The 27,209-nt window shown below is 39.9% G+C and overlaps 1 protein-coding gene across 1 annotated transcript in view; it reads left to right on the top strand.

Moving 5' to 3' along the window:
* The window catches only part of gbf1 (golgi brefeldin A resistant guanine nucleotide exchange factor 1), a 76,878-nt gene that overhangs the window by 7,851 nt on the left and 41,818 nt on the right, over positions 1 to 27,209 (top strand). The window contains 1 exon segment of the mRNA XM_051076441.1: positions 26,211 to 26,342. Coding sequence (XP_050932398.1) covers positions 26,211 to 26,342 — 132 coding nt within the window.

The raw sequence follows: 27,209 nt of genomic DNA, 5'->3' as shown, positions 1-27,209 counted from the left end.
CTCAGCCCCTCAAATGTTACTTCCATGCCCTGATGAGAGACAAAATGGAGCTCAAATAACCACAGTAGAGCTGAATTCTGTGCTTGACAGACTGATCAATTTGTTTTGTTTTTCAGCAGTATAACAGTCTTAATAGATCTCTCTAGCTGTGTCTCAGAAACAGCTAAGAAAAGACATATTTTGGTAGGAAATCTTGCGGGTGGGCTGTGTTGTGCTGCGGCTTTGAGGCTTTGCAGCAGCCCAGCTGTCTGCTTAATGAAAGCACAGTAATTTCATTCACTCTGGTGCGTATCTCTGTGCCCTCTAACAACAAAAGCCATCCAGCAAAGGAAATATGAATTAGCCCCCACAAGGTTTCTCAGCCCCAGTCTGTCTCTCTTCTCTTATTTTAGTTTTTTTCCATCTTTCTGTGTTGCTCTTTCTGTTTGGCTGAGGGTTTCGCTGCTCTGGCGGTCCTGCTCTGTTGTAACTACTGTGATTGACAGGACCATGTGCCATAGAGCTGGAGTCTAGTGCAGCTGGAAGTATATCATCTGCAATTTTAGTTGGGTAAATATAGCAGGGAGGCTTGTCAAGCAGAGAGATAAATTGTTCTGGGAAAGGAAGTGTTGCCTCTCTTTTCTGAAAGCAGAAAAAAAGTTTCCTTCAACTCCTGGAAAATGTTAGGTCCTCTCTCGACTCCCAAACAATGAGAGCACAGTTGAAGAAGGGCAGTGATGGACCATGTGTTGTGATGCCTCAGCTCCATCTTGCTCCATCAGCCAGGCAAATCAGCCCCAGAAAGCAGGAGTCTTTCCTCTGATTTAAATGTGGTGGGTTGGACTGAGCTTGATATCTAATGCCCCATCTCTAACCTCATTCGACCCGTATAATTGAATGCTTTCCGCAGTTTTGGGGCCAGCATCTGTCTAAACTGACTTGCAAAGAATTGTGGTGTTTTCTGTCCTACAAAGGTTTGTGGTTGTTAAACTCAAAGAACTGTGCTCCGAACATTGCACTTGTAATTAAAAAATTAACAAAACTGGGCAAAAGCTTTACAGTTACGGTTTTACATTTTTCAGATGGCCACTGGATGGAAAAGACAGCAGCGGGGTGTTCCTTTGTACAACATGAGCCTGTATAAATGCACACATACTGCTGAAAAAGTAAAGGCCAGCAGACTGAACTGTCGGATCAGTCCTGGAGTAAATTTTTATCATCAACATCTTGTAGTTGTGTAAGTTTTTATGTTGTGATGCTGAACCGTTTGGGACAGGACGTTCAGTTTAGTATGCTTTATAAGCATTGAGAAGTTCTTACATCAACAGTGGTTTTAGTTTTTCTCATTGATCATAGCAAAGATTCAGAGCTCTGACCCCTAATTTGAGCTTGTTTCTGAACCATGGATTGTGTTCACCATTAAACCCATAAAATCTTTAGATCATTGTTGTTCACAGTTACAATTTAATACCAGTTCAGTTCATGACATTTTGAACCTTTATCTATCTTGTGGTGTTGCATTGTGACCATGACTGTGTTACTGAGCACTAGAGACTAGTAGCCGCCACAGTGACACAAATGCCCATGTGGGCTGCATTAAGTCTAATCCAGGCACTGCACTGGAATTGAAAACAAGCAACTGATGGTGACAAATTGGCTCTAAGATTTGAATTATTGCCGCATATAAGCACAAACACCCAGTGTTGAATACTGAATATGAGAATGTGTGAAGAGAACCTTATTGTATTTGGTGTCCTAACATCTGCAGCATTGTTTTTGAGCTGCAGATTGAGTCTTTGTCTCTTATTTGACATTGACAGGGAGTCTCTCCCCTATAGGATTGTCATCAGTCAGATAAATCTGTCTCAGTCTCTTGTTGAATAATTCTGTGGATTTTTTTTTTATTGCTGGACTATACCTCAGACTGGAAGAGTGCAGAGGAGAGCCTTTGATTCTGGCATATGTTTTATTTTCTCTCCTGCTCACTTTTTTCAGTTGTATCTTTTTTATGCAGAAGTCACTGAGCTTCAGCTCCTCAAATCTTCACTTCTTTCCTTCCACCCTCCTCTCCCCTCAACCCCCTCTGCTGCAGCGAAGGGCAGATTTTTTGACAAGTCTGCTCCTAAATCCCTTCATTTTTATTCATACAAATACAGGTTTAGAGCCCCTCGCAGCCCCTCAGATACAAAGCCAGAGTGGCCTTTGACTGACAGCTTTCTCCTTTTCATCTACACACTAACGAAATTCACAAGCACACCTCTAATTGACCCGAATCACCAGCACAGCACCAGAGGAAGATGTCAAGGGGCATGGCAGTGGATTTGCAGCATGAACATTGTAGAGAAAGATTTGATTACTCTCTAGCTGACCTTTAAAATAATTATTCCCCAAAGCAAAACACAAAACAGAGCTAATTTGGCACGGAATAGTAGAATTATGACAAAAATAATGTATTTTTAATTATGTACTTAGAGGCCCCAACATGTAACGCTCTTTATCTGTTGAAATAAAATGGCACCAGTGGCACCCGTACAATGACATTTGTGTTTTGAGATTTCTTTCTTTTTGTTTTCACATAGCCTAATCCATGTGCTACTGTTAACCTCACTAATTCATCACATTTTACCGTCATGTCAGTCATCAAGATAGAATGCACACATGCTGTCCCACTTAGTCTCATTTCAAGGTCAAGCGTGTGTGTGTGTAGTCTTGGACCCCAGCTGTGGTCAGGCAGGCGCTGGCGGGCCTCCGGGGGTCGCAGCCTGAGCACTTGGGAACTGGTCGTGGCCTTTTACCCTCCTTCCTTCTCTCTCCAGTCCCTTCCTCTTCCCTGCCACCTGATCCTCACACATATATCACTCCCAATTGAACCGGCAGAAGGCAGCTGGCAACTGCCGAGAAAGAGGAACCATAATTCATGTCGCTCAGCCACTTATGCAAATATGTTTACTCATGAAGGCATTCTGAGCAAGGAGAATCTGCCTCATGGCAATTCTTTACATGTCTGCCGCGTGGCCCTGGTGTCCTGTAGCTTTAAGTATGAGATCAGGGGTCAGATTCTCAGTCCTCCTGTCAGTGTTATTTTTATGACATGGTCAAAAGACGATAAACTGAGTGGGTGGAGTTGTCACTTCCATTAATTGAATAATCCTGTCAGGTCAGGGTATAAATTATATACAAGTGGCATAATATTTGTAGATAAGCATGCACATAGTTGCAACTAATGATTATCTCCATTATCAGCTGATCAGATTGATTCATTTTCTTGATCACTAGTTTGGTTTATACAGTGTCAGAAAATATTTGTTTCTTAGCAGTTCTTCATATTTGAACAAAATTTCAGACATTGTTGCCTGAACAAGTATGCAAATTATTAATTGATCATTGGAATTATTGGTTTTCTATTTGACTGCTCAGTTAATCAAGTAAATGAGCTCAGGGTAACAATGATTAAAAAATTACAAATTCTAACATTTGTAACAAAATACTGACAAAATGATGATATGTTTCACACAGTCTTCACAATGTACTCATTTGTTTAATTTTTTAATTGTATTGCATTTTGGATTTTCTTCACTTCGTTGCAAAGACACACTAATTATAAACACTGAATGTCCAGACAGGGCTCCATACAGACAGACACTTCTACATATTGGTTACTTTTTAAGCATTAAATATTGGACTCTAATTTTGTCAGTGTTGTGAAATAGGTCTCAACAAATAATTAATTTGACTATTGATCAGTCTAATGATTGTTATTTTATCTATGAAATGCTAGAAAGTAAAAAAAAAAAAAAAAAGCTTTTTCTCTCAGAGCCCAAGATAACTGATTGCTTGTTTTGTCTGACCGGTGCCATGGATTATACAGGTGTTATACAGTGGCAAACCTTTGGCTCACCAGTTGAAAAACTCCCCATCGAGAGAGCTATGATTAATCGTCGTGGCTCTTCATCCCCAGACAGGCTGCCACCTAGTGCTGGTTAGTAGCTGTAAATCTGGCCAGTTAACAGCGCCCTAACCGGGGACTGACAGGAAGGCTTAGACTCAGTGTGAAGAGGGGATGCAACTGTTGTCCTGTCTCAGAGGCTCTCAACAATGTGCTGAGTGGATGGAGAGTCCCAGCAGAGGGCTATTAATCATGCCGCCTGGGGTGTCTGTTGGTTGGGGGGGGTTTCAGGCATGGAGGGAGCTGAGGGTTAGATGGAATAGAGGGGTTGAGGGTGCAGCGGAGAATCTGGATGTGCTGACAGGAACAGTGGATAAGATGTGAGCAAAACAAACTAGCTCCCCATAAGACCCAAAAGAGAGGAGGAGGAGGAGGAGGAGGTGGTGGAGGAGGAGGAGGTGGAGGGCAAGCTGGGCCAGGGAAACAAGAAATGTGCTGTGCATTCACACGAAAGCCTCCAGCATACATGGAGGAATTTAGTTTGAATCAGACGTTTTAATGCACCATATTGTTCACTCCACAAATGGTGTCCATGCTTGTTTGGTACAGAGCTCCAGCAAAAATCACATCATCTTCATTTTTATATTTTTTTCAGTGAAAATTAAATTTAAAAAAATTGTAAGGGATGTATGGGATCTGAATACTTCTTCCACCACTGAGAGTCACTCAATAACACAAATTTGCTAGGTAAACTGTTCTTGCTCAGCACTGTCCTACTCAATCATTTACACCCAAAAACACAAGACCCAGGTTCAAAAGTACCAGACTTATCTTTTCAATTGTCGTCATATTTTGTACGTCACACAATATTGGACTATTTATTTTACAAATTTTCACCATACATTTTGGCTATGTTAATCTAATGGACAACCACACATGATAGCAGATACAATACCATAAATTGTGATACACGATAAACCCCCCATCCCTTTAATCATTGAGTTCTAAGTTCTTAACTCAAACTGCTAACTTTTTCAAAAGCTTTCAACAAAATGACAATACAGCCATCTCAACCTGCTGATGAAGACTGTGAGATGCAGCTGGAGGCTCTGAAAAAAATGGACCTTGAGTAAAGATTATGATGTCAGGCTATGTCAGTATTTTACTTTGTGCTACTTGGTTTATTTTTGATAGAAAGACTGTACCATTGGTACACTGCTGTATGAAGCTCAATGCTTGAGTTTGTGGGCAGTCCAAATATCCAAGTATCTTTTCTGTATCCTCTGTGAAGTCCATTCACAGATCAAACACTGTTAGTGATGCACTTAACACCATTACATTTATTTCTCAGCCATTGATGATATTGGGAAGATTAGCAACAGTACAGGCAAAATTGAACCTTGTTTCATTGAGATAACCGTATCATGTGCCAGAGTCTTTTGGCATAAAACACAAGGATTATTGTGCTTTACACTTTCATTTTCCTGTCAAAAAAAGTCTAGCCACCCTGAATCTGGCTACCCTTGCTAGCATTAAAACATCTTTTGGTTTACTCATGAACCAGATTCATTCATCTTTAGTTAATCTCTAGTTGGTTGATCTGGTTGAAATCAGCTGGTACTATTTGTGTTCTCTGGATATTATTAGCTTTTGTATAATCTGTTTTCACAGCCTTTAACAACAGCGTACTACTTTGCCCTAACACTTGTGGCACACTTTAGTGAGGTAGGCTTAAGAGTTTATTGCTGGAAAACAACCCAACATAAACAGGGCTAAGCTCGCTAATGTCACAAAACTGTAGTTTGACCTCGGGCACTTTGTCAGGGAGTTGTGTTATGTGGACCGTGCATAAGTCATGGCCAGTTAATGGCATCTCCACCATTCTGATTTCTGCTGTGTTGCCATACTGGTGGTTGTAAAATGTGTTTGTGAGAACACAAACTAAAAAGGACTTTTAAATCTGCTGCACCTTTGACAGAGCCCTGTATTTTCATATTGACACTTACATAGGGTGAAGTGATACCCTCTAGCCCAGTAGTAGTCCACTGCCCTGTTGATCATTATCATAAACATACAGTGTACAGGGTGAATCACAGTGGAAAGTCAGCAGTAAAGAAGTGAGGCTCTTGTTGATAATCTTCTCAATAGGACAGTAAAGCTGGTCAAATCAAAGTACACTCTAGCACTAACTGAGGAAGCAGTGCTGCTGTAGAGGTGTTGGCTTCAGAGTGGGGAGGAGGGGAGGGTTGTTGTGGTAGAAAATAAGGGCCAATATTAGTATTTCGAGGAGGCACTGTCTTGCTGTCTTGCTTGTGTGGCGCTCACATCCTTAAGCCTTTGGTGTCTCAGTGTGAATCCCACAATGCCTTGATGGACTGGGTTAATAAACCTCTCAGCAGCTATCCCTCCCACACACACACACACACACACACACACACACACACACACACACACACACACACACACACACACACACACACATACATACATATACACACAGATACACATAGGCAGACAAACTGAGCACACACATGAAGTCTCTTGACACACACACAGCTGCTTGTTATTTCATGCCCCATAAGGGTGCTGTGACCACGGACATTGTAATACACATATCCAATTAGCTAAGCATAGCATCACACCGTGGTCTCAAGCTGGGAATCTCACAGATACATACATGCTCACTTGTACTGGACATTGAATTCATTTTCTTGTCAGTCTCTGTTCTGTAAACACTGCTTTTTCTTTCAAGCAGGACATATAGAATGTTAAACCATTTATCATTGCACACTACAGTCTTTACTGAATTCTACTTATCTGGTCACTTCTTATTGTTTATACTGTTAACAGATCTTCTGTGCTATTAGCGATTATGACATTTTGGTAGACTGTGGCAGGTTTGTTTATCGTGTGATAAAACCCTACGTGGCCCATATCACCTTTATTAAGAACTAAAATAACCAATTTAAAATGATCACTCCTCATTTTAAAGGCTCCATAGCATTAGTTCCTTCAGTTTTTACCTTTAGTGTGGAAATGAAAAAAAAAAACAGATAATAAACTGCTGACTGAAAATCCACAAGGCACCTTTATAGGTTCAATGCTTAACACAAAATGAGGGACCTGGTTTTAGTGTAGTCTTAATCTTTTGACAAAAATACAGTATTTATTTGTTTTAGTCGCCTTCTGGTCATTTGATAATTGTTGTTTGCCCCAGTTGTGTTGATGCTTCTTGTCTAATTTTTGATGGAATTACAAATGAATTGAGTTCATACACTTTTGAAGGAAGGATGTTGTTTGGAAGTGGAGGATATTGTTTTACTAATCAGAGGTCTGCTGGTCATTGAATAAGGTTTTGAGTTTAAACAGTGATTAGTTTGTTTGTCTTTCAAATAATTTCATTTTGAATCACTGGCTGATTTTATAATATTTGTAAGCCAAAGTTTTTGTGGTCAAAGGTAACTTCTTATTTTGTTTTTCCATTCTATTTTGTCAAATGTTTGATGAAATGAACATGCTATGTGGGCTTATTCAGTGAATATGGAAAGGGTAATACTCGATTTCATTTCAGTAAAATCACTTTACAAACTCTGCACCATCCATATGGTTGTCATCCCTCTCCTGTTTGAGCTTGGAACAGGACACTGGCACAAGGCACTCGCCTCTGAGTGGACACCCAGAATTAGAAAAAGCTGTCCTATTTCTGGGCTGCAGCTGGGAGTTTGAAAGGAGTGTGTGCTGTAAAGGTGACATGGGTCAAAAATTTCTTGTCGATGGACAGTGGGAGGGTTATGGTGGGCAGAGGAGGACAGGCATGCTGGTGGGCATTTACAAAGGGGGGGAGGGTGGGGGTGATTAAACAACTGGTCACATTTCATAGCACAAATATTGAGTCAAAAAGAGGTAACACATGCAGCAGGAGTGCTTTAAACGTGTTGACGCACCCCTTCTTAAATAGAGTGGGATCAGCGCCGCTGATAACAAATTTTGACAAAAGCCACCCTGCTGACAGGGGAGGGAGCTGAGCAGGCCGATGTGGCCCAGAGCAGCTGACGACGAGACATGCTAACAACCTGGGACAACAAGAAGGTGTTGATTGCTCTAAAAGCAAAATAGACCTGCTGATATGTAGAACCATGTTCACTCCCTGTTCCCTAGTCCACTGTTTTTTTTTTTTTCTACTGTACAGAGATGTGGCGTAGAAAAGGGTTTATTAATATGACTTGTAAACTCTGTAAAAGATAAGTGCTCTGTGTGCTCAGGCTGGAGAGGATGATTTTTTTAAGCAACAAATCATTTTGTTCATATTATGTGTAGGGAATTGATTCTGGCACTCAGCAAGATGTTATGCAGAAGTACCATGTTTTTATCAGCCTGAATTACGAAGTCTCAGTCAGGCATCCTACTGTTGTTGTGAATGAACACCAGTAGGAAGCTTTGTCCACAGGAAGAGGCTACCCTGTAAGAGTGAAAATCCAACAGTGATAGAGCTTTATATCCAGAGAATCCAAATCACGAGATTTAGCCTTTGGTATAAATCAGCAAACACTGGGCAGGTAGGTGATGTCTGCAGTTACAGTGTGTTATGAACGCTTTTGTTTTCATAACAGAGTTTCCAATTGCAAATCTTGGTATAAAATACTACACTGCCAAAGTTTCTGTATCCATTGAGATAATGCATCGTGCATCAAGTTTGCTGGAGCATCACAACATTGTATCTGTGCTAAATTAATAAATTGTATTTGCTCACTAAATTTAGATCATTGCTGCATTTTGAAATAAAATGCTCATTGTTAAGTGATGTTTTCTTTAACTATTAATCTAGTTAAAGAAAACTGACAGTTGACCACTGTATTTTGACTGAATTTTGGAAGTTCGGCTTTTTTCCAGAGTGGTGCATATTTTAACTTTGTTGTGGAAATTAAGCCAAAGCTATCACAGAAAATGTAAACCTCTTATATTTATTTCAGTATTAGGATTTTAATAGAAAGTAGAAATCAAAAGTAGATGATAATTTTTGAGTTAGACACCAGGGATGCAACAAATGCTCTTTTTTTCCTCTGCACATTTTAAATATACCTCCATGGTTTCCCCATAGGTGGTAATAGTGAAAAGCAGTTGGAGGTGTCTGTCCCTGGATTTATCTATTGTACTTCATAATCCCTTGTGAGAGGAGCAACACTCTGTGCTCTGGTCCTTCCCAGTCTGACCAGCGCCTGTATGCACAAGTCAGCCAGCAGCTATCCCAGCTATGCAGATAGGTCTATCTTGGTTTTAAACTGTAAAAATTCCTGCTAAACTGGCAGGGGCTGAGCTGGTTATGAGTGGTGAAATGTTACTAAATTTATGACTTTGATGGACTTACGGTCTGTGGTTGTGGGGCATCTTCTGGGTTGGTTGACACAGTAGACTTGAGGTGGGGTTGGTGCTGTAGGGTGGTAGGGGGTTCAGACAAAGAGGTCAAGGGAGAATGAACTTGTGAACTACTGGGAATCAGTGTTACAGTTGAAGTCAAGTATAGGTCAAACTAATCCAGGGCTCAAAGCACATATTCCTCTAAACTCAACACCACAGATGTATTGGTCTGGGCTTTACACTGCATGTGCTCTGAGAAAACAGGGTACACAAGTGTAACGTTTATACCTTTTCTCACAGAAGCTGTAGTACTTTCCAGAAAAGTACCACCCAGTTTCTTAATTTTAACTGTCCACATGACTAGTTAGAACAGCCTGCTGATCTCCTGCTTGACTATCAGGTATTGGGGATTGAACATACTTCAGTGACTACACTCACATCAACATACACAGTTTTTTGAGTGCATATGTTGCTGCTATAATGGATGCTTATAATAATCACTTTCAAAAGGATTCATCTTGAGTGTTTTTTTCGACAGTGTTGCTTGGTCACTTATTTTACCACTTTGGTCCAGAGTGAAGTATCTCAACAACTATTGGATGGATTTCCATTTTGGTACATTTATGTTCGCCACAAGATGAATTGTAATAATTTTGGTTATCTGTGGATGAAATGGATGCATTGCCAGGTGGCTTCCTCAAGTCTCCATGTTATTAGGCTTGTTAGAGCATGAATATTGCTGTTCTTCTCATGCTGAGCTGGTTCTCCTCTTACTGACTGCCCATTCATATAAATGGCATGAAAATAGTTTACTTCTGCAGCTTAATACACATACTGCATTAAATTGCAATGATGCAAATAGGGATGTCAGGTTGTTTCTGACATTTAAAAAGCATTATCAGGGAGGCCTTAGTTCTGGTCTGAGTCAGATCCACACCTTTATTTATTTAAATGTTAATTTAATATCTAACATTGGATATATATATATGTGTGTGTGTGTGTGTGTGTGTGTGTGTGTGTGTGTTTGTGTATGTATGTATATATGTTTATATATATTTACCAACAGATATCTTAATTTTAGTTTGTCATCAGGTTACTTATATATTTAATGTTAATTAGTGACAACTGATAGGACCAGACACCAGTAATGTTAGTCATTTTAATCAGTGAGTGACTGTCAGTGCTGACTACAAATAGGAAGCTGCTAGCTGAATGTTTTGGAAATTGTTTTTGAGAGAGAATGTGAGAATGTGAGAGAGGAGAGCAGATCCATGTGTTGAGTCAAAAAGAGACACATTCAGCCAACCCTGGTGTCTGAACCCCAGAATTACTTCACATTTACATCCAAATAATTTTTCACATTGACACACACTGATTTTTACTTGCATATGCACTGAAATGCTCACACCATAGAGAGGTCAGCTGAACATCACTGTCCTTTACAACATTGTAAACATAGCAAATGTTGCCTTACTAACACACTAAATGAAGCTGGTGAACATGGAAAGCATGTTAACATTTTCATTGTGAGCATGTACCATTATCATTTTTAGATTCTCTTTACCTTGACTGTTGAGGGTCAAAACCAAATTTTGAAATTTAGCTTCTATCCATTTTACAGTTAGCTTTTCCTTACAGAGAGTATTACAGCCTTTTTGATATTGACTATTTCCCTCTGTTGTACTACATGTCAACCCTTGATGAACAGCAGTATAAAAACAACTCTAATACATTCGGCTGTCCCTCAGTAGATTTATGTGACCATTGCAGGACAGATTGAAAGGGAATTTCATCAGATGTGACTGATAGTGTTGGTATCAGTGATTGACTAGGAATGTTCTTTCTTTCCTGACCTTTCTGAAGAATCTAGTGGGTTAAATAAAGGTTTGAATATGATATGTATATGTTTATTCTACATCTTTCTACTGGTGTTTACTGAGAAGCTGCATTTAGTTGTACAGATGCTTTCTGTCACTTACACCCACAGACCCATGCCATCTTCTTTAAAGGTGACAAAAGGGATAACCAATTGTTTTTCTGTTTATCAGAGGTGACATGACCAGTGGCGCAAGGGGGCGAGGAGGCCCTGTGTTGCCATAGCTAAATATACATCCCTGACAGCTCCATAATAGGTTCCAGGAAGTTCAGTCGAAAATAAAAACAAAGCAACATTTCTAGCTGATTGGCTTTGAAAGGCCGTTTTTCCTTGCTGAATGGGAAAAATGTGGACTTCAGCATTCCATGGCCGTGATGCCAGTCGGATTGGATAGGCGCAGCCTTGCGTGTGCAGAACGAGCTTGGTGAGTGGGAGACACATTGCACTGCAGAAACCAACTTTATGGGAAAGAATTTGTCTACATGTTTGAAAGAGCTCACAGCATACAAAAATAACAACAATACTTTGAGCTGTGCACATCTCTCTGCCTTATATGTTATTTTGAATTGTGCAAGTGAGTGTTGGCATTTCTCTGCTTTTAACACAATAGTGTAGTTTTCAAACATTTATTATATTGACACTGGCACCTTTTCTCTTTTTTTTTTTTTTTTAACTGTAGAACATTGAGGAGTATGGGGCCCACCATTTAGTGGTTTGGAGCATAGTGTAAGCCAAAATAAGTGGAAACCATATACTCATAGTTTTCATGTGGCTTATGTTAGGTATCTTCTCACTTTAAAGTTTGTTTTTTTTATTTGATGTCTACAGTTTTCATGTGTCATGGCTGATTGTGAAAGGGTGGCGAGTGCAGTGATGGTGACACCAAGTTTCTCTTTTCACCCGGGTGATAATGCAGGCAGAAGTTAAATGAGACAAATAGAGGCGCATTAAAGCCTGCTGAACGCTCTACTTGCTCTTCAACATTTTTCTGTAAAAGCAAACCACAAGACAATGTGTTTACAAACACCTTCGCCTCGGTCACTTTCAGTACAAAATTTAGTCATGAATTCATAAAGATAATGCACTCCCTGGATCCCATCCCATTTGCTCAGCTGTCTGACATTACCCCACAGTATCTTTGAGGAGCCACTTACTGCTGCATGGTTTAGAATTACTGCACTCCTGGCAAACAGCCTCAGTATTAGACTCCAACACGCCTTTAGTAAATTATGTTTGTATTCCATTTTTTTCTCTTTCTGACTCTCAAGTTTGGTGAAATTATGTGCTGAGAGATGTTTTATGACAAACAGCAAGCCCTAGGGAAGTGCACTTTATACATCAGTGGAAGTGAGCTGCCATGTGAACAGCAGTGAAGTGGCTCATTTTTTTCTCCTTCTCAACCACTCAGCCCTCTTCTTGAGTTGACATGCTATGAAAAACGAGGAGACTTTCATCCCATGGAAGCTGAAGTAGAGGGCTGCAGCATTAGAGAGCTTGTTCTAAAGTCATGTACCAATTTATTAGAATCATTATCATTAAGGATATATTCATTTGTGTGGAGATCTATGAATGTAAAAATAGCAAAAATTCCAAAACACAAAATCCCTCCCTAAAAGTAAAAAAACTACATTTTTCTTGCTGACTTCTCATTTAATATAGGTGAAGAGATCCAGCTCTGTTGTCACTAAGTTTCCCTAAAACTGTTTCTTGTATGGCAGACATGTGAGCCCACAGGGGAGTAATTTATGACAGTTGTCGCCTTGGTCTGCTAAGCCAGCACGGGACATCTCCAACCACTCTGAGCGGGGCAATTCAGTGCCCCACTGGGAATAAACCCGATCGGCTTTAATGTTTCCCCGCCATGGAGCCTGTGTGGCATCAGCAGTTAGAAATGTCCCCCGCAAGCCTCTGTTGTTCGACAGTCACCATGTGTTGCCATGGAGAGGGCAACCTGTTGCATATGGAGAGCTTACATTACACTAAGGCTTGCAAGTGACATTAAAAACATCCAGTACATTGGCTCTTCATGGTAAGTTTTAATGTAGAGAGTTGTGTCACATTTGAACACTAAATTGTGTTTTAGTTAAGGCTTCAGTATACTTCAATGAAGTGTCAGATAGGTCTGAACAATTTTGGGGAAAATGTATTGTAAGATATTACAATGCGATTTGATTTGCGATATAATTTTTGAAAGTCAATCTTCAGTCCAGGATTCACTATATACATGTAAAACATGTGATGAAGCATTACCATTTAAACATAAAATTTGAAATATCAGCTGCTTTATGTACTATTCCAAGGATGAGAATGAAAGTAACAAAAATATCCAAAATGTATTTATTCCAACAATAAATGGAAGAGAACATACACATAATGAACCATAGAACAATTCTCAAAAACAAACTGCATGCATGAAAGTGGCATCTTGGTCATAGCTCAGTTATCTGTCTTGCCGGCCTGTTGACACTGTCAGTCGGTTTTGATTCGATAGTTTCCGCTTTAGCTGTGTCTGTTCTTGCAGCGGGCATGCAGCTCTCAGCAGGTAGAACTCACCCGCATTGGAGCGACTCACAGTGTCTGCATGGCGCTCTCGTTCTGCTCTCTGTTTTCATCAAGTATCTAACTCTGCAGTTAGTTTTGTTGTTTGGTCATTTTAAGACCAGATTTGGTTGTAGAGTGTACAGCCTGTTGCTCTGTTGCTCCTGCAGTGCTCCGTGTGTGAACTGTGAGGCAGCCAAAAAAAAAAAAAAAAGTGTAACGTCCCGTCCACTGACTTGGAAGCTCGTGGAGACTCATCACCTTACTAAGACACTTTTTGTTGTTTTTTCCTTTAATTTATCGTCTGTCTGTAGGTTTCAGTAAAGTGACTTAAATTATGGGACAAAACTATTTAGGTGCTATATATAGGGGAGGCATTTGATGTGTGTGCTCAGGAGTAGCTAAAGAGCATGTAGTACTAATGATGGATCATCAGCCAGGGTTTTTGTTTATTTGGCAGTGATAAGTATGCAAAACCAACTCAGTAATGTACTTGTGCTGTTTAGGAAGAGACTGACTTGCTGCTGGCCAGGGGAACACACGCTGCCCCGTTGTCCCCTCTGACCACCCACCCCTTCAGCCCAGGGTAAACTGAAACAGCCAAGATTAGTATTAATCCCTCTTAATGCAGTGGCTCATAATTAGGTGACTTGAGACTAAGCCATCCCACCTAACTGCTGCGATTTATTAAACACACACAGAGGATTTGCTGTCAATGCTGGGAGGGTATAAAGTGAGCATCATGTCTGAATACAGTGGTATCAGCCTATTAATACTGATGAGCTGTGCTGTGAATGATGTGAGTGGTTACATTCAAATGAGGGGTTCTCATACTGAGGCAGGGATAAAATGAGATGACTGGGCTCTCCACTGAATCCTGCTTTCCTGCACGTTGTCAAAATTCCTTAGCATATTTTTACAAACACCTCACCCGTGTAAAATGAATTACATATCAAAATCAACTACATACCCATCCAAACTAAAGAGCTTTCAAGAAGTGAAACAGTGTTATTATGGTGTGATCGTCACTCTCCTAAATCTTACATCTGAAATACCACTGAACACATTTTCTAGACTTAGGTCATCTCTCACTTCATACCACACAGGGGCCTTTTGAACTTCAAGGCTTATGTGTTGATTTACTGCTTTATCGTCATCCTCACCCAGCCTCAAGAGCAGGTGGAACACCAGCAGTGATGGTACAGCTGGTTACAACAGTAATGTTTCGAAAAATCAACCATGGCCCTGAGACTTAGTCCAGTGGTAGGTGTAGAGAGATTTCACTCTGGAGGACTGCCAGAGTTTTGGAACTCTAGATCTGATGTGCATGGACGTCCTCATGCTATGAGGATAGTAGAGGTTGAGTTGGGCAATATTAGTATGATATGAAACCATGTGTTCTGTGTTGGTGATTAGACAGTGGTTTCATTCAGGGCTGTCGTCAGCTTACATTTGAACTGATGGACATCGATGATGTTTGTCATTTTGACTGGTCAAAGTGACAGTCAGTGCTGGCTGGCCTGCTAACATTATCTGAATGTTTTTTACATTGCACTTTGCTCATAAAAAGAGTTAGGAGAGACAAATGGTCTCACAATAGATTTGCTAGCCTCAGGTCTTAACAAATCTGATTGATTTGCATATTAGGTTCAAAATTTAATTAGCAACCCTATTACAATTTGATGTATATTTTTGCACACTACTGTCGTACTGAGATGTTACTTTTTCATTTTGGCCTACCAGTCTGGCCATTTTTCTCTAATTACAGTCATTAAGAAGCTGCTGTTGCTGTCAGTTTGTTCTTGTACATTACACAATGCTCTGTAAACTCTGGCTCATGTAGCTCACAGGAGGATGACTGTTTCTGAGATACTGGTACCACCACTTCAGACACCAACAAATCATTGCATGTTCAAAGCCACTGAGATCTTGCCCACTTTAACCTTTAGTCAAACTGTACCTAAATCTCTGACTACATGCTTTATAAGTTGAACTGCAGCCATATAGTTCACTGGCTAATAGCATTAACAGCTGAGTATACCAGATAAAGTTGGCATTGTGTGTATATAAATTCTATAATAAACATATAATATTTTAGCTCATAGACTAAATCTAAAAAATCAGTAAATGAAACAGTGGAGTGTTTCATGTGAAAAGATTTTATCCATCCAACTGCAGTTTTTCAGACACCACATCAGTGTGCTCATATAGGCCGTGTGCGATTCCTGGCAGAGTGCAGTTGCAGTGCAAGCCTGTGTGGCAGTGGTGTATCGTGTCTTGTGTCTTGTCGTGTGAACACAGTAGAGTTGGTCTGTATAGCGCATGGTTTCTGGAATCTCTCCTAACCCATGGGAATGCCATTAGTGGGGAGCTGAAGGAGTGCAGCAGGTGAGACAAATAAGGACGATAACTCCCCACTCCTCTACACACACACACACACACACACACACACACACAGCTTTGTCTCTGTGTTGGCTGCTTTGCCTCAGTCTTTTTTTCCCCTCTCCCTACATCTCACATACTCTTGCCTTATTTCTCTCATCAACTCCTGTCTGTCTACATTCTGTTTTTCCTCAGTGTCATTTGGTATCCTTACTGTGGAAATTAATTCCCTCCTGTTTGTACAGACAAAAGCAGCCGTTTGTCAAAAAAAGCAAACCTGTGTTGTAATCTTACACACACACCATCCCTGTTACATGACCATCTGTGTCTTGGCCCAAAGTATGGTCCAACAAAACTGGATTTTAAGGATAACACATCACTGTTTGAAAGTTTAAAAATCTGATAACAATATATTGGCTGACAGTAAATGTTTTTTTTTTTTTAACATAAACACTCAGTGCTGTTCAAAATTATTGGCACCCCTGAATTGTAAAATACATAATTTATAATATCTTCAGAAATAAATCCAATTTAACCAATTTTCTTTATAACCAGAATATTTGAATAAAATGTCAGTTATTGAACAACAAAAACAAATAATTTCATATCATGAAATAAAAATACATAAATACAGAAGATGCAGTTAATGGCACCCTTTACTAATATTTGGTTGCAGAACTTTTGGCAGACATGACTGCCTCTAAATGTTTCTTGTATCCATCTGGGAGCTCTTGCACCAGTCTGCTGGTAGTTCTTCTTCCATTGCTATTCCTTCAAGCTCTTTTAGGTTTGCAGGACTTCAAAAGTTTTCAGTGGGATTAAAGTCAGGAATCTTTGCTGGTCAATTTCAAACAGTCCATCTTTCAACCATTCTTTTATGCACCTGGATGTGTGCGTTGGGGTGTTGTCCTGCTGAAAGAACCAAGACCTTCCATCATCATTCTTTTGATACATTCAGTGCCTCCAGTACCAGAGGCAGCAAAGCAGTTTCCACCATGTTTTACTGTAGGTCAGGTGTTCTTCTCATTGTTGGCTTCATTTTGTCGCCTATAAACAAACTGATGTGCTGCATTCGCACAGAGCTCTGCTTTGTTTTCATCTATCCATAGAACATTATCTATAAAAGTGATAGCTAGTTAATTTTTTATCAATAGTGGTGTTCTTCTTAGCCTTTTCCATGGAGTCTACTGTGGTTTAGTGTGTGATGTATGGTATAGGCTAAGACCACCACTCCAGATTGCTCCAGGTCAGCTTGAAGCTCTTTAGTCTTAGTGTATCTCCCAAAATCTGCATCAACCTTCACAGACTTCTGTTGTTGAGTTTCTTCTTGATACCACGTTGTCCAACAGTTTCATGGCTGTGAAACTTCCTGATTACATTATAGAACTGTAGAAACAAGGATTTCTAGATCATTTGGTGATTGCCTTGTAGCCCGTAGTGAACTTCCTGATCCCGTCCTCATTTACCTTCTTCTTTCCACCCCCAGTACCTTAACCAAAACACATGCTCATATTCGGCAAGGGTGCATCGTTAAAAGGATGGAATGGAAATGATCTTGCCCTCCACTGTTTGTTCCTCAGCAAATACAGGCGATAACAAAACCCTGCCTCATCTGAAGGGCACCTCACTGTGTCACCACAAGTAAACAATTATGCTTCAAAATGAAATGGAATGATTTGGATGTGATGGCTGTGTTTATTGCAAGGTATCATTTGAAGAAATGTTTAAGGAGTTGATGCTTTGTCAGCTCCACTGAGGTACAAAGATATTTAACCATGGATGATAAATTCTAGTGAGGAATGTTATTTTTCATGGATGATATCTTGATGAATTATTTCTTTGAAGTCGCAGTGTCACAAAATATTTCCCTCCTATATACCACAGAATACAGAAATGTTCATGTGCACTCTGACAGGTTTAAATTGAGCATGATAAAACATCTATTATTTATAAATATGCTGAGCGTAAAGTATGTCCATCCATCACAGAGGGGACAGCAGGCTGTGAAACACATTAAGTGCACGTTGGGGCCTGGCCTCTGTGCAAAGTATGCAGCATAGAAAATACATTTTATGTACAGGACAACAGGTGCAAAGCAGCACAGTGGCTGTGAGGCTCTGGCCCAGGCAAGGTTTGGTAATGAAGTCATGCTGGTTGAATGCACCTGCTTTATTTTTACTGGTTCTGCTTTTTTGAGGTGAAACAATTCGGCTGAAAGGAATTGCCTTTGAAACTTTATGGGAATGCAAAACTAATGCAGTACTCCTTTAAGTAGAGCACTGACATCCAGTTTAATAATCAGTTTCAGTAGAGACAGGGCAGAAACCAAAATCAGCTCACTAATTAATTTACTCCCATCAGCGTGATACCACCAGCAACACTGGCTAGTTAGTATTTTATAGCTGGTTTTTGGCATGGACAGAATGAACAAAATCTGAGGCGGCTTCAAAAACTTTGTGGAAAAAGTATATAGCTAAAAATCATGTGCAGGGATTTTGATCTCAATGCACCTGTATGTTCTCATGCTAACATGTCATAACATGTTCTAACATGAACCTTTAAATGCATGCTGCAGCTCAAAAATAAACATCATAATTTAAACAGTTTTTCCCAACTTTTTCCATTAACTTTTTGAAGCCCCCTCGTAGAATCTGCACACTGCTCAAGTGACTACTATGGCTTCACCTCTCATTGATAAGATAATATCTCAGCAACACACACACACACGAGCACAGATTAGTGTGTGATTATAAATGTGATGACATGGTTCCTCCCTACAGGGAGATCAAGGAGGCCATCATATGTCACAACAGCTTACAACAGTTAGGGACACAATATTTGATATTTTACACTTTGTACAAAAGTCTTTGTAAAGGGTTTCAATAAGGTATGATGGCAAGGCAGAACATATGTATATACATATACATATAAGATATAGATAAGATAAGATCCTTTATTAGTCTGTTGCAACAGGTTACAAGAAAAACAGTTTAAGAACCTCAGAAACTTGAATGGACATAAAATTCTCCTGATTGAGTCATCTGTATAGAAGACGAGGAACTGCATTAGAAATGATCAGTTTTTTAAACAAGAAATTTAACGAAGGTACAAGACTGTACATAAAAATGTAAGCGAGATCCCAAGATTATACTTTTTCAATTTTGCCACTATGGCACCCTGTTTTGATTCCAACTGCAACAACAGAGTGTTTTGAATTTTCCACAGCTCTGATTCTTCTCCATAAAGCTACAGTATTATTACATTATCTATTTTTCTGAGTATTGAATATTGAAACTGTTTCAGCGAAGAAACATAGAACTGTAACCAGCAGCTCCTCCATAGAGTAAATGACAAACCAATATCAACCTGTTTGACATGGTAATGCATCACCCCAGAATTATCCATTTCACATTGGATTTTGTGGGTTACATTTATTATAACTAAAAGTAAAATTTCAATGCTGTTGTATAAAACAGGATAAAACACATTTGTCACTCAAGAAGAAATGTGAAGACATGTTTTGACTTGGTGATTATTTATGCTTCAGGAGCTTTTAAGTACTTATAAGGCTATTGGTTCTCTGCTTCCTGATCTTCCTTCCTTGAACAGACCAGTAGTGTTCTTGTAAATACAAATGCAAACTATATTCCACGTAGTCCTTTAGGAAATGTTCTCTTGCAGTAGCCATTACAGCCGTGCTCCCAAGCATTTGGAAAAGTTTTAATTTCTCCGGGGCTTTCAAATTGCCTGTTTAGTTTGCACAGAGGCATTGTTCCAGGCATCTATAAAATACCACTGTGGCCCAATGAAATGACTGTATGGAGCTCCATAGCATTGTTCAATCCTAATTGCCTCCTTCTACAAGTGTCCAGTTTCATTCAGGAGAATACAGGGACCGAGAGCAAACAAAAAAAAGAATGAATGAAACAAGGGTGGGGGCCAACAGCTAAGGAGGCTGACATTCATCAAACTTCTCCCGACAGATGGATAAGAATACTGTCGTGCAAGACTTTGTTCAGCAGATGAACAGTGGAATTCTCCCCGGATTTCATTTAGCCTTGGTGGTCTTGTTAAAGGTTGCCTCATTCCTCAGCACGAGGAGCCTTGGCATTGCAACCAAGGACCCTGACTCTTAATTTTAGCAGCTGAAGAAGTCCCGATCAATAACCATCAGTGTTTGGTTTTGGGCCGCTGCGTCGATCAAAAGGGGGACTCACCCCTCCCTTGTCGCTGCTCCCCCTTTCCCTGTCTTTCTTGGACTGTTGTAGAAAGTGTTATTGTGTTAAATCCATTTTTACTGACAGCTTGCGAACTGTGTCAGGGCCAGGGCTGAGATTTATGTGTATATACCATACACACAGAGATACACTACCGGTGACAAGTGTAACATCACCCCCATTTTAAAGATTTAATTGAAATGTAATCAGTTCAAATCCAGTGAATAACCTCAAATGGTACAAAGGTTTGGTCACCAAAAACTAAAATATCATGTAAATGTCACAGATAACAGGACTTTTTCAGAGATGAACTAAAAGCAGCAATGGAAGTAAGTGAAGCCTTGAAAGTTAATGCAAACAATTCCTACAAATGACCCAACAGTTGTTGATGACTTTTAAACCCTCTGTCTGTATAAAGATGGTGGTGGAGCATACTGTGTTACTACACCGTCTGATGAATTATTAGGACAGTACTGTACAGCAGGAGGTAGACTTGTATATCTGATATCAGAGTGGTGAGAAAAAGGCTGTGTCAGAAGGAAGACAGGATGGTTGGTCAGAGGTTCATCCTATAACAATATAATGATCCCAAACAAGTAGAAGAACAGAATCAGATGAAGGCTTTGCATGATGAAGAACAGCACAGTCTCCAGACTTAGACCTCATGGAGCTGGACAGAGGGTGAAAGCGAAGCAACAAGTGCAACACATCAGTGGGAACTTCTGCAGCAGTGTAGGGATGAACTTTCCAAACAACATTTCATTTCCATTGGAGAAAGAAGGTCAGGAATGTTTGACTGTTAGATGGGCTGTAGATATAGATTCAGTTTAGATTCTATGATTCTCTTGATCTTAATTATTTGTGTGTGTGTGTGTGTGTGTGTGTGTGTGTGTGGTGTGTGGGGAGGGGGGGGTCAGGTGAAAGCACCATAAGCCAGTATTTTTCAACTGGATATACACTGGCATAGGACTGGTACTGATGATAAGTTGATAGATGATAAAAGCTTTAGAAGATATAAAAAAATTTGAATGATTATCCAAAAGTCCAGTACCCAAGTCCAGCAGAAAATGTAGATGGTAATGCAGTAGGAGCAGAGGAGTTTAGATTCAGTTCTCTATCCTTTTGTGATTTTAATGGATCAACAACAAATGAGCTTCCAAATTCAGCGGCTGCAGTGTTTGTATTTCTTTGTGAATAGCTTCCCCCTGCCTTCTGCACCACTATACCTTGATCATAATTACTGTGGCAGTTCTCCATCATAAGAACACACAGCGCACACATCCCTTTCGTCGACTGACTAGTTTGGAAAATTGGCTTTTTGTTTGTACAGCATCACACACAGAGAATCTCCCTCAGCTTGTTTAGTCTCATTGTACATCAGAATGGAAATGAACAAAAAGAAGATATGACTGGAAATCAGACTCTAGGTCAGTATAAAATGCTCAGACCTTAAGATCACATAATCTCTATTCTCCCCAGTTAACATTCAGTATTTTTAGAATTGTTATTATACAGTGTTTTTGAATGTTTTATTCAATTATTGGAGGTTCTGATTTAAACTGTGAAGGTGATAATGTTAACTTTATGATATAAATGAAGGTTGATACAGTTTCTGACTGCTGAGATGAATGATTGTTTCAGCAGAATTCAACACTCTGTTAAGTCTTTCTGACCTGCAGAAACTCTCAGAATATACGTAGTTACAGAGTTTTTTGTGATTTCTGTGTCTGCATCTCGACATTTTGTCGACTGTCCAAAACTGTGAGGGTCGACATGCATCATGTGTAGATGCTCAGAATTTGAGTCCATGTGGACGGTCTGCACCGCCATAGTAAACTGGACTCAAAAGGCCATTTCACACTGAGGGCATCTTTTTCACACGATTAATTTGCATTAATAATTTTTTTTGAGCTGTTGTTGTTTTGCTTTGGCACATGAAAAAAAATGCTGAATTTGTTTTTTGTTTTGTTTTTTTTTTTTTGAAAGGAGGTTGATTTTTCTGAGCTTTCGTACCGCAGATAAAGGCATCACAATCACACAGACTGCCTCCTCAGATGTGGCAGTTGCATCCCCAGCAGGACCTCAAACTGTCACACCTAAAATATGTCTGCAACTGGCTGCAGTGGAGCTTCAGCTTCTGTATATAGGGTTAGGTTTAGGTTTAGGGTTAGGGTTATGTAGTGTGGTGTAGAATGTAGTATGTGTCATTTCAAATTTGTTTGAACTTGATTTTTTGGAAGAAGTAGTCTCCCTATGCCTGTTTTGTGCATGATACATACTGTATGTACTGTATATTTCTCATACTTGGTGGTACTCTTGTTCAGCCTTTGCACACACGTATTTTTTTTTTCTCTGTTTTTCAGCCAAAAAAACAAGGAAGAGCTGCTTCCTATTCTCAGGAGGTCACCATCATGTTTTGTAGTGTTCACTAGCATATGCAAGCAAAATGCAAGCACTGTAGGGCCTTAGTTTGAGTTACACATGTTTAAGTTTGGCATTCTTGGACAGTATTCAGTGTGTTTTCTGTTTAACATTCTTTTGTAAGAGGAGGAAGTTGTTCAGTCGCAAAGCCAGAACTGTAGGAATGTAATCCTCCTCTGCTTTGATGTATTATCCATTGAAAGAACTTGATATTTTGCTACTTAGCGCTCAGCTCTGCTACACTGTGATCCTGTGAAAGATGGGCCTGTTTGTATTTTCGACTTTGCTTAGAAAGCCTTGCAAAGACTCCTTATACAATATTTGTATGTTTAAAATTGGGATGGTCTGGTTGGGTTGGCTGTGGGGGGTTTTTGTGTACCATTTCTTGATGTTCTTTGTGCATTTTTTCCTCGTGTTTTCTGGACAATAAGGTGTGCCTGCAGCTCAGATTTATCTCCTGCTGTTGCTCCCTGTTTCCTAAGCCTTTTCTGCTCCAGTGCCAATAGATGTGCATGTGTTAAAGATGGCCTCTGTTTTGCGGTTAGCCGGCCTCATCTTGAGGTGCTCTCCTGGGGCAAAGGTTCACCCCCGCCTTCCCTCTCTGTCTTTGTTGGGGTCATTTGGAGGGGTAATCCACACATGGCTGGATACTCTCACTACAGCTCCGAGCAGAAAGATGAGGCTCCAGCATGGTAAAGGTAGATAGGATTAAGCTCATGGTGAATTGTAATGGGCTCATTTCACACACATCTTTTTTTCTTTTTTTTAAATCGGTTAAGCTAAACTTGAGTTGGACTTGTACACACCCTTAAATCAGGACCTGTACCCAGTAAACCCAGCCCTTTGATGGCAACATGCACAGCTGGGTGAGCTGCTTTAATCCTACGTTTTTTTTTTTCCCTTGGTCAATGTCAGCCAGAGGTCAACCTGGTTATAGAATGATTGCCTCACCGTGGCCACAGCCGTCGTTATTTATTTCACTCCACTCCACAAGCCCCGGAGATTGAGTTGAAGTACAGAGCCTGTATTTAGACTTTATTTAAGAAGATTGGTTGTGGCCACCGACAGACTGCTCCAGTCAGCCCTGTGTTCACCGATGGCCAGCCGGATCAATACAACACAATTGAGTTTTCCAATCTGTGGTCTTTGGGAATGCAGCCATAGCACTTACAGGGTGATCGCCTCTGATGAAGTCTTCATCAGGATGTATTGACAGATTCATTTGAGCACCCTCATTCCACCCTTACTACATGTTTTTTCACACTGTAAAGTAATGGGACACTAAAACCCTATTTAAAAAGTTTTCTGGCAGCTGATGGACAGATTGAACCAGCAGAGCTATCTCACTCTCTGAAGTTAACACTGGTTCTTATTTTTATTTTGGCTGAATCCTAAGTTTATGTTTTTATTATATCCTTCAAGGGGCAAAGTGTTTTTTTGTGCAGTTGCTAAATTTAGACTCAATCGTTCACCCTTTAAACCAAAACCTCTCCACGCTTTCAGATGTAACTGTTATTACAGAATGTCAGATTTCAGGAACTGTTATTAAGATACATCATAATAATAATAATCAAAATACCAGATGAAAAAATATTCAGTAAAGCAGCAAGCAAGACATTTGCTTTTGAAGGTGAACCTAAAAGTGACCTGGCAGCTGATAAAGGGACTGTTTAAGTTGCCTAATAATTTCATATTTAATTTCTAAACAAGCCTCAGGGATATTTGATATCACACACTAATTCACGGCCGTCACATGTGTGCTTTGGAAATTGGTTGGACACTCTCCTCTGTGCTTTTGATGTACAAGTTGTTTTTTCTCAAGTGGAGCTGCTCTTAAGAAAGCCATAATCCTCATGGTATTGCTATGGCAAGCACTCCTCTGGCACAACATTTCCCAGCGGCGTGCGTGACTCCACTGATTTTCCCCATTGTTGTTTTACCTGTTTTGTATTTTTGCTCCCCCCCCCTTGACCCCCTTTTTCTCTGAATTCTCAAGAGAAAGAGAGACTATTGAAGTCAGGGTGGATTGACCAAAGGTGGTCTCCCAGAGTGGAATGCCTAGCGAAGCGCCTTTTTCTGTGAAATGATAACTGCAGCTGGATTTAATAAACTCTAGGATTCAATTGGTAGGGCTTATTGACATGAATGCTGATGATTATGGTCTGCTTCCGTTGATATTTTACTGTGGTCAGTTATTTAATGGCTCAGCATCTTGAGTTTATTAAAAAAAGAAATGTGTCGTTATTTATTTTCATCATCATTATTTAGTTTTAAAAACAGTACAAACACTGAAGCCCTCTGCATTTTCTCTTCATTCTACCATTTTACCCTCTTCACTGTGGGTATTATTGAAAACGCACTTAAAATCAGTTCAAACCAATTCCTCCTTTTAGTCAGAGTCTGTAGCCAGGCTAGCGGCTCTGCGAACATCAGCATGCTAACATGCTCACAAGGACAGTGCTAATGTGCTGATGTGTAGCATGTACAATGTTTACCATGGTCACCCTAGTAGTTTAGTGTGTTAGACTTCACATGGTTAATCTACCACATATTGTGTAGTTTGTCAGTTTTGGGTGGAGATAAGAGGCAGTGGATTGGGCAGCAGTAACGAGAGGTATTTGTCCAGTGAAGTGTCAGGATGCAGCAGGTTCCCTTCTGCTCAAACAGAAACCCCTGTAGACTCTCTCTGTTTCTTTCACTGGCATCTTTGTGTTTTTTTTTTGCACATTCATTGAGTGAATGAATGGCGCAGTGATGTAATGCAGTCACAGGTGTGTGTTTATTACGAGCATTTTACAACAGGGTCGAATGTGGCTCAGCAGTCCATTAATAGTTGTTGAGACAGCAAAATGTTAGACAACAAAATGTTTTGGGATCACCAAAGTCAGTGGCTGTTCTGGCACTTCACAGTGATAATAATAATAATGATTACCAACCAATATTTGTAGTAATTTTTGGAACAATGGATCTTTCATGTAAGACAGAGCAAACCTCCCATTTTTAACCAGAGACTCTTGATTTTCTCACAGGCAGATTTTGTGATTCAACCGCAAACTGTTGTTTTTACATTTCTGATCATATAGGCATTAAAGACGATACAGGGTGTAAACATGTGATCTTAACAGGTGTTGGTAGGTGTATTTTTGAACTTTGGACAGATCCAGGCTAGCTGATCCCCAGGCCTGAAGTCTTTATGCTAAGCTAGGCTAATCACGTCTCTGGGATTTGTTTTTCTCCATCTTTATCTTGAAGTAAGGAAATTAGAAAGCACATTTTCCAAAATGTTGAACTAAAAAAGTACATGAAACTCCACACAGCACATTTGATAACTCTGTCCTGTTTGTTTGTGTGAGCAGTAGTGTGTAAGGCCTTCACATTACGTTCTTTGTATTTGTGATCAGGTCAGAAGTGTTCTGCATCATATCATAATGTTCACATTGTGTATGATTTTTTACTTCTTACTGAATTTGAACCTTTTGGTAAATTAGTCCATATATGTACAATTGCATGTTTACATGATATATAAACTGTTGTGTGTGTTTTTCTCTTTCTTCAGAGCTGTCAGATATTGAACCCAACATTTTCCTGAGGCCCTTCCTAGAAGTAGTCCGCTCTGAGGACACCACTGGACCAATCACAGGCCTTGCCCTTACCTCTGTCAACAAGTTCCTGTCCTATGGCCTTATTGGTAAGAACATTAGATTTTTGTAGGTTTTTTGTTAAAGTTCCACTCTATCCACGTCTACTTTGTATTTTCAAAAGCACGTTGCCCTTTTTATAGTTGGATTAGCTTATGAATTGTTTGCAATATTAGTTTTGACTTAATCATCATCATTTTTATTCATATTTGAACATACATTGGCACTTATTAGTTTAATGCAACAGCCTGCTGTAAAGCCTCCTTAATGAAGGTTGTAATGTTCAGTTTGTGTTGAAAGTATTTTAGAGAAGCTGGAAACAGTTTAATGGGCCACACCAAAACACCAAATCCATATGAATACAAAGACATGGTAGCACAGATGCTGAGTTTGAACAGAAAGCAGTGGAAATGACTGATCACTGACATTTCAACAGCGTATCACTGGAAGAGCCCACCTCTCAGACAAACAGAAGCACTTGTCTGCACCATGCCTTGTTTTTCTCACTGAATTCTCTCCCATTGGAGGGAGAATCAAATCATGGCTCTGCTGCATCTCTCAGATTTTGGGGCATTTTAAAAATCTCTTCCTTTCAGAGAGGAGGCAATATCATCAATACACTGTGAAGCAGAGAAGCTTTTTGGATATACACACTAAACACAGTGGAACCACATGGACTTAATGAAGAGCTAAGCCTCTCATGTTATTTGTCATCCATGTTCTATCAAGTGGAATTTAGTTTGTTGAAGTGATTGTTACCTATCGTTTCTTGTTAAAAGTAACATTTTGCTGACTGGTCCAACATATTGTTTCATGTTGTGGCACCTCCCCTTTTGAAAGAGTGCTGCTAACAGATTGGCTCACTGAGTTATTTCCCCTAGTGACCAGTGAGAGTCTGCTCTCTGTATAACGGAGGT

The sequence above is a fragment of the Lates calcarifer genome, linkage group LG16_LG22 (genome assembly GCF_001640805.2).
Source record: "Lates calcarifer isolate ASB-BC8 linkage group LG16_LG22, TLL_Latcal_v3, whole genome shotgun sequence".
NCBI lineage: Eukaryota > Metazoa > Chordata > Actinopteri > Centropomidae > Lates > Lates calcarifer.
Note: the sequence above shows the minus strand (reverse complement) of the source record. Positions and strands in the feature narration are given on the sequence as shown.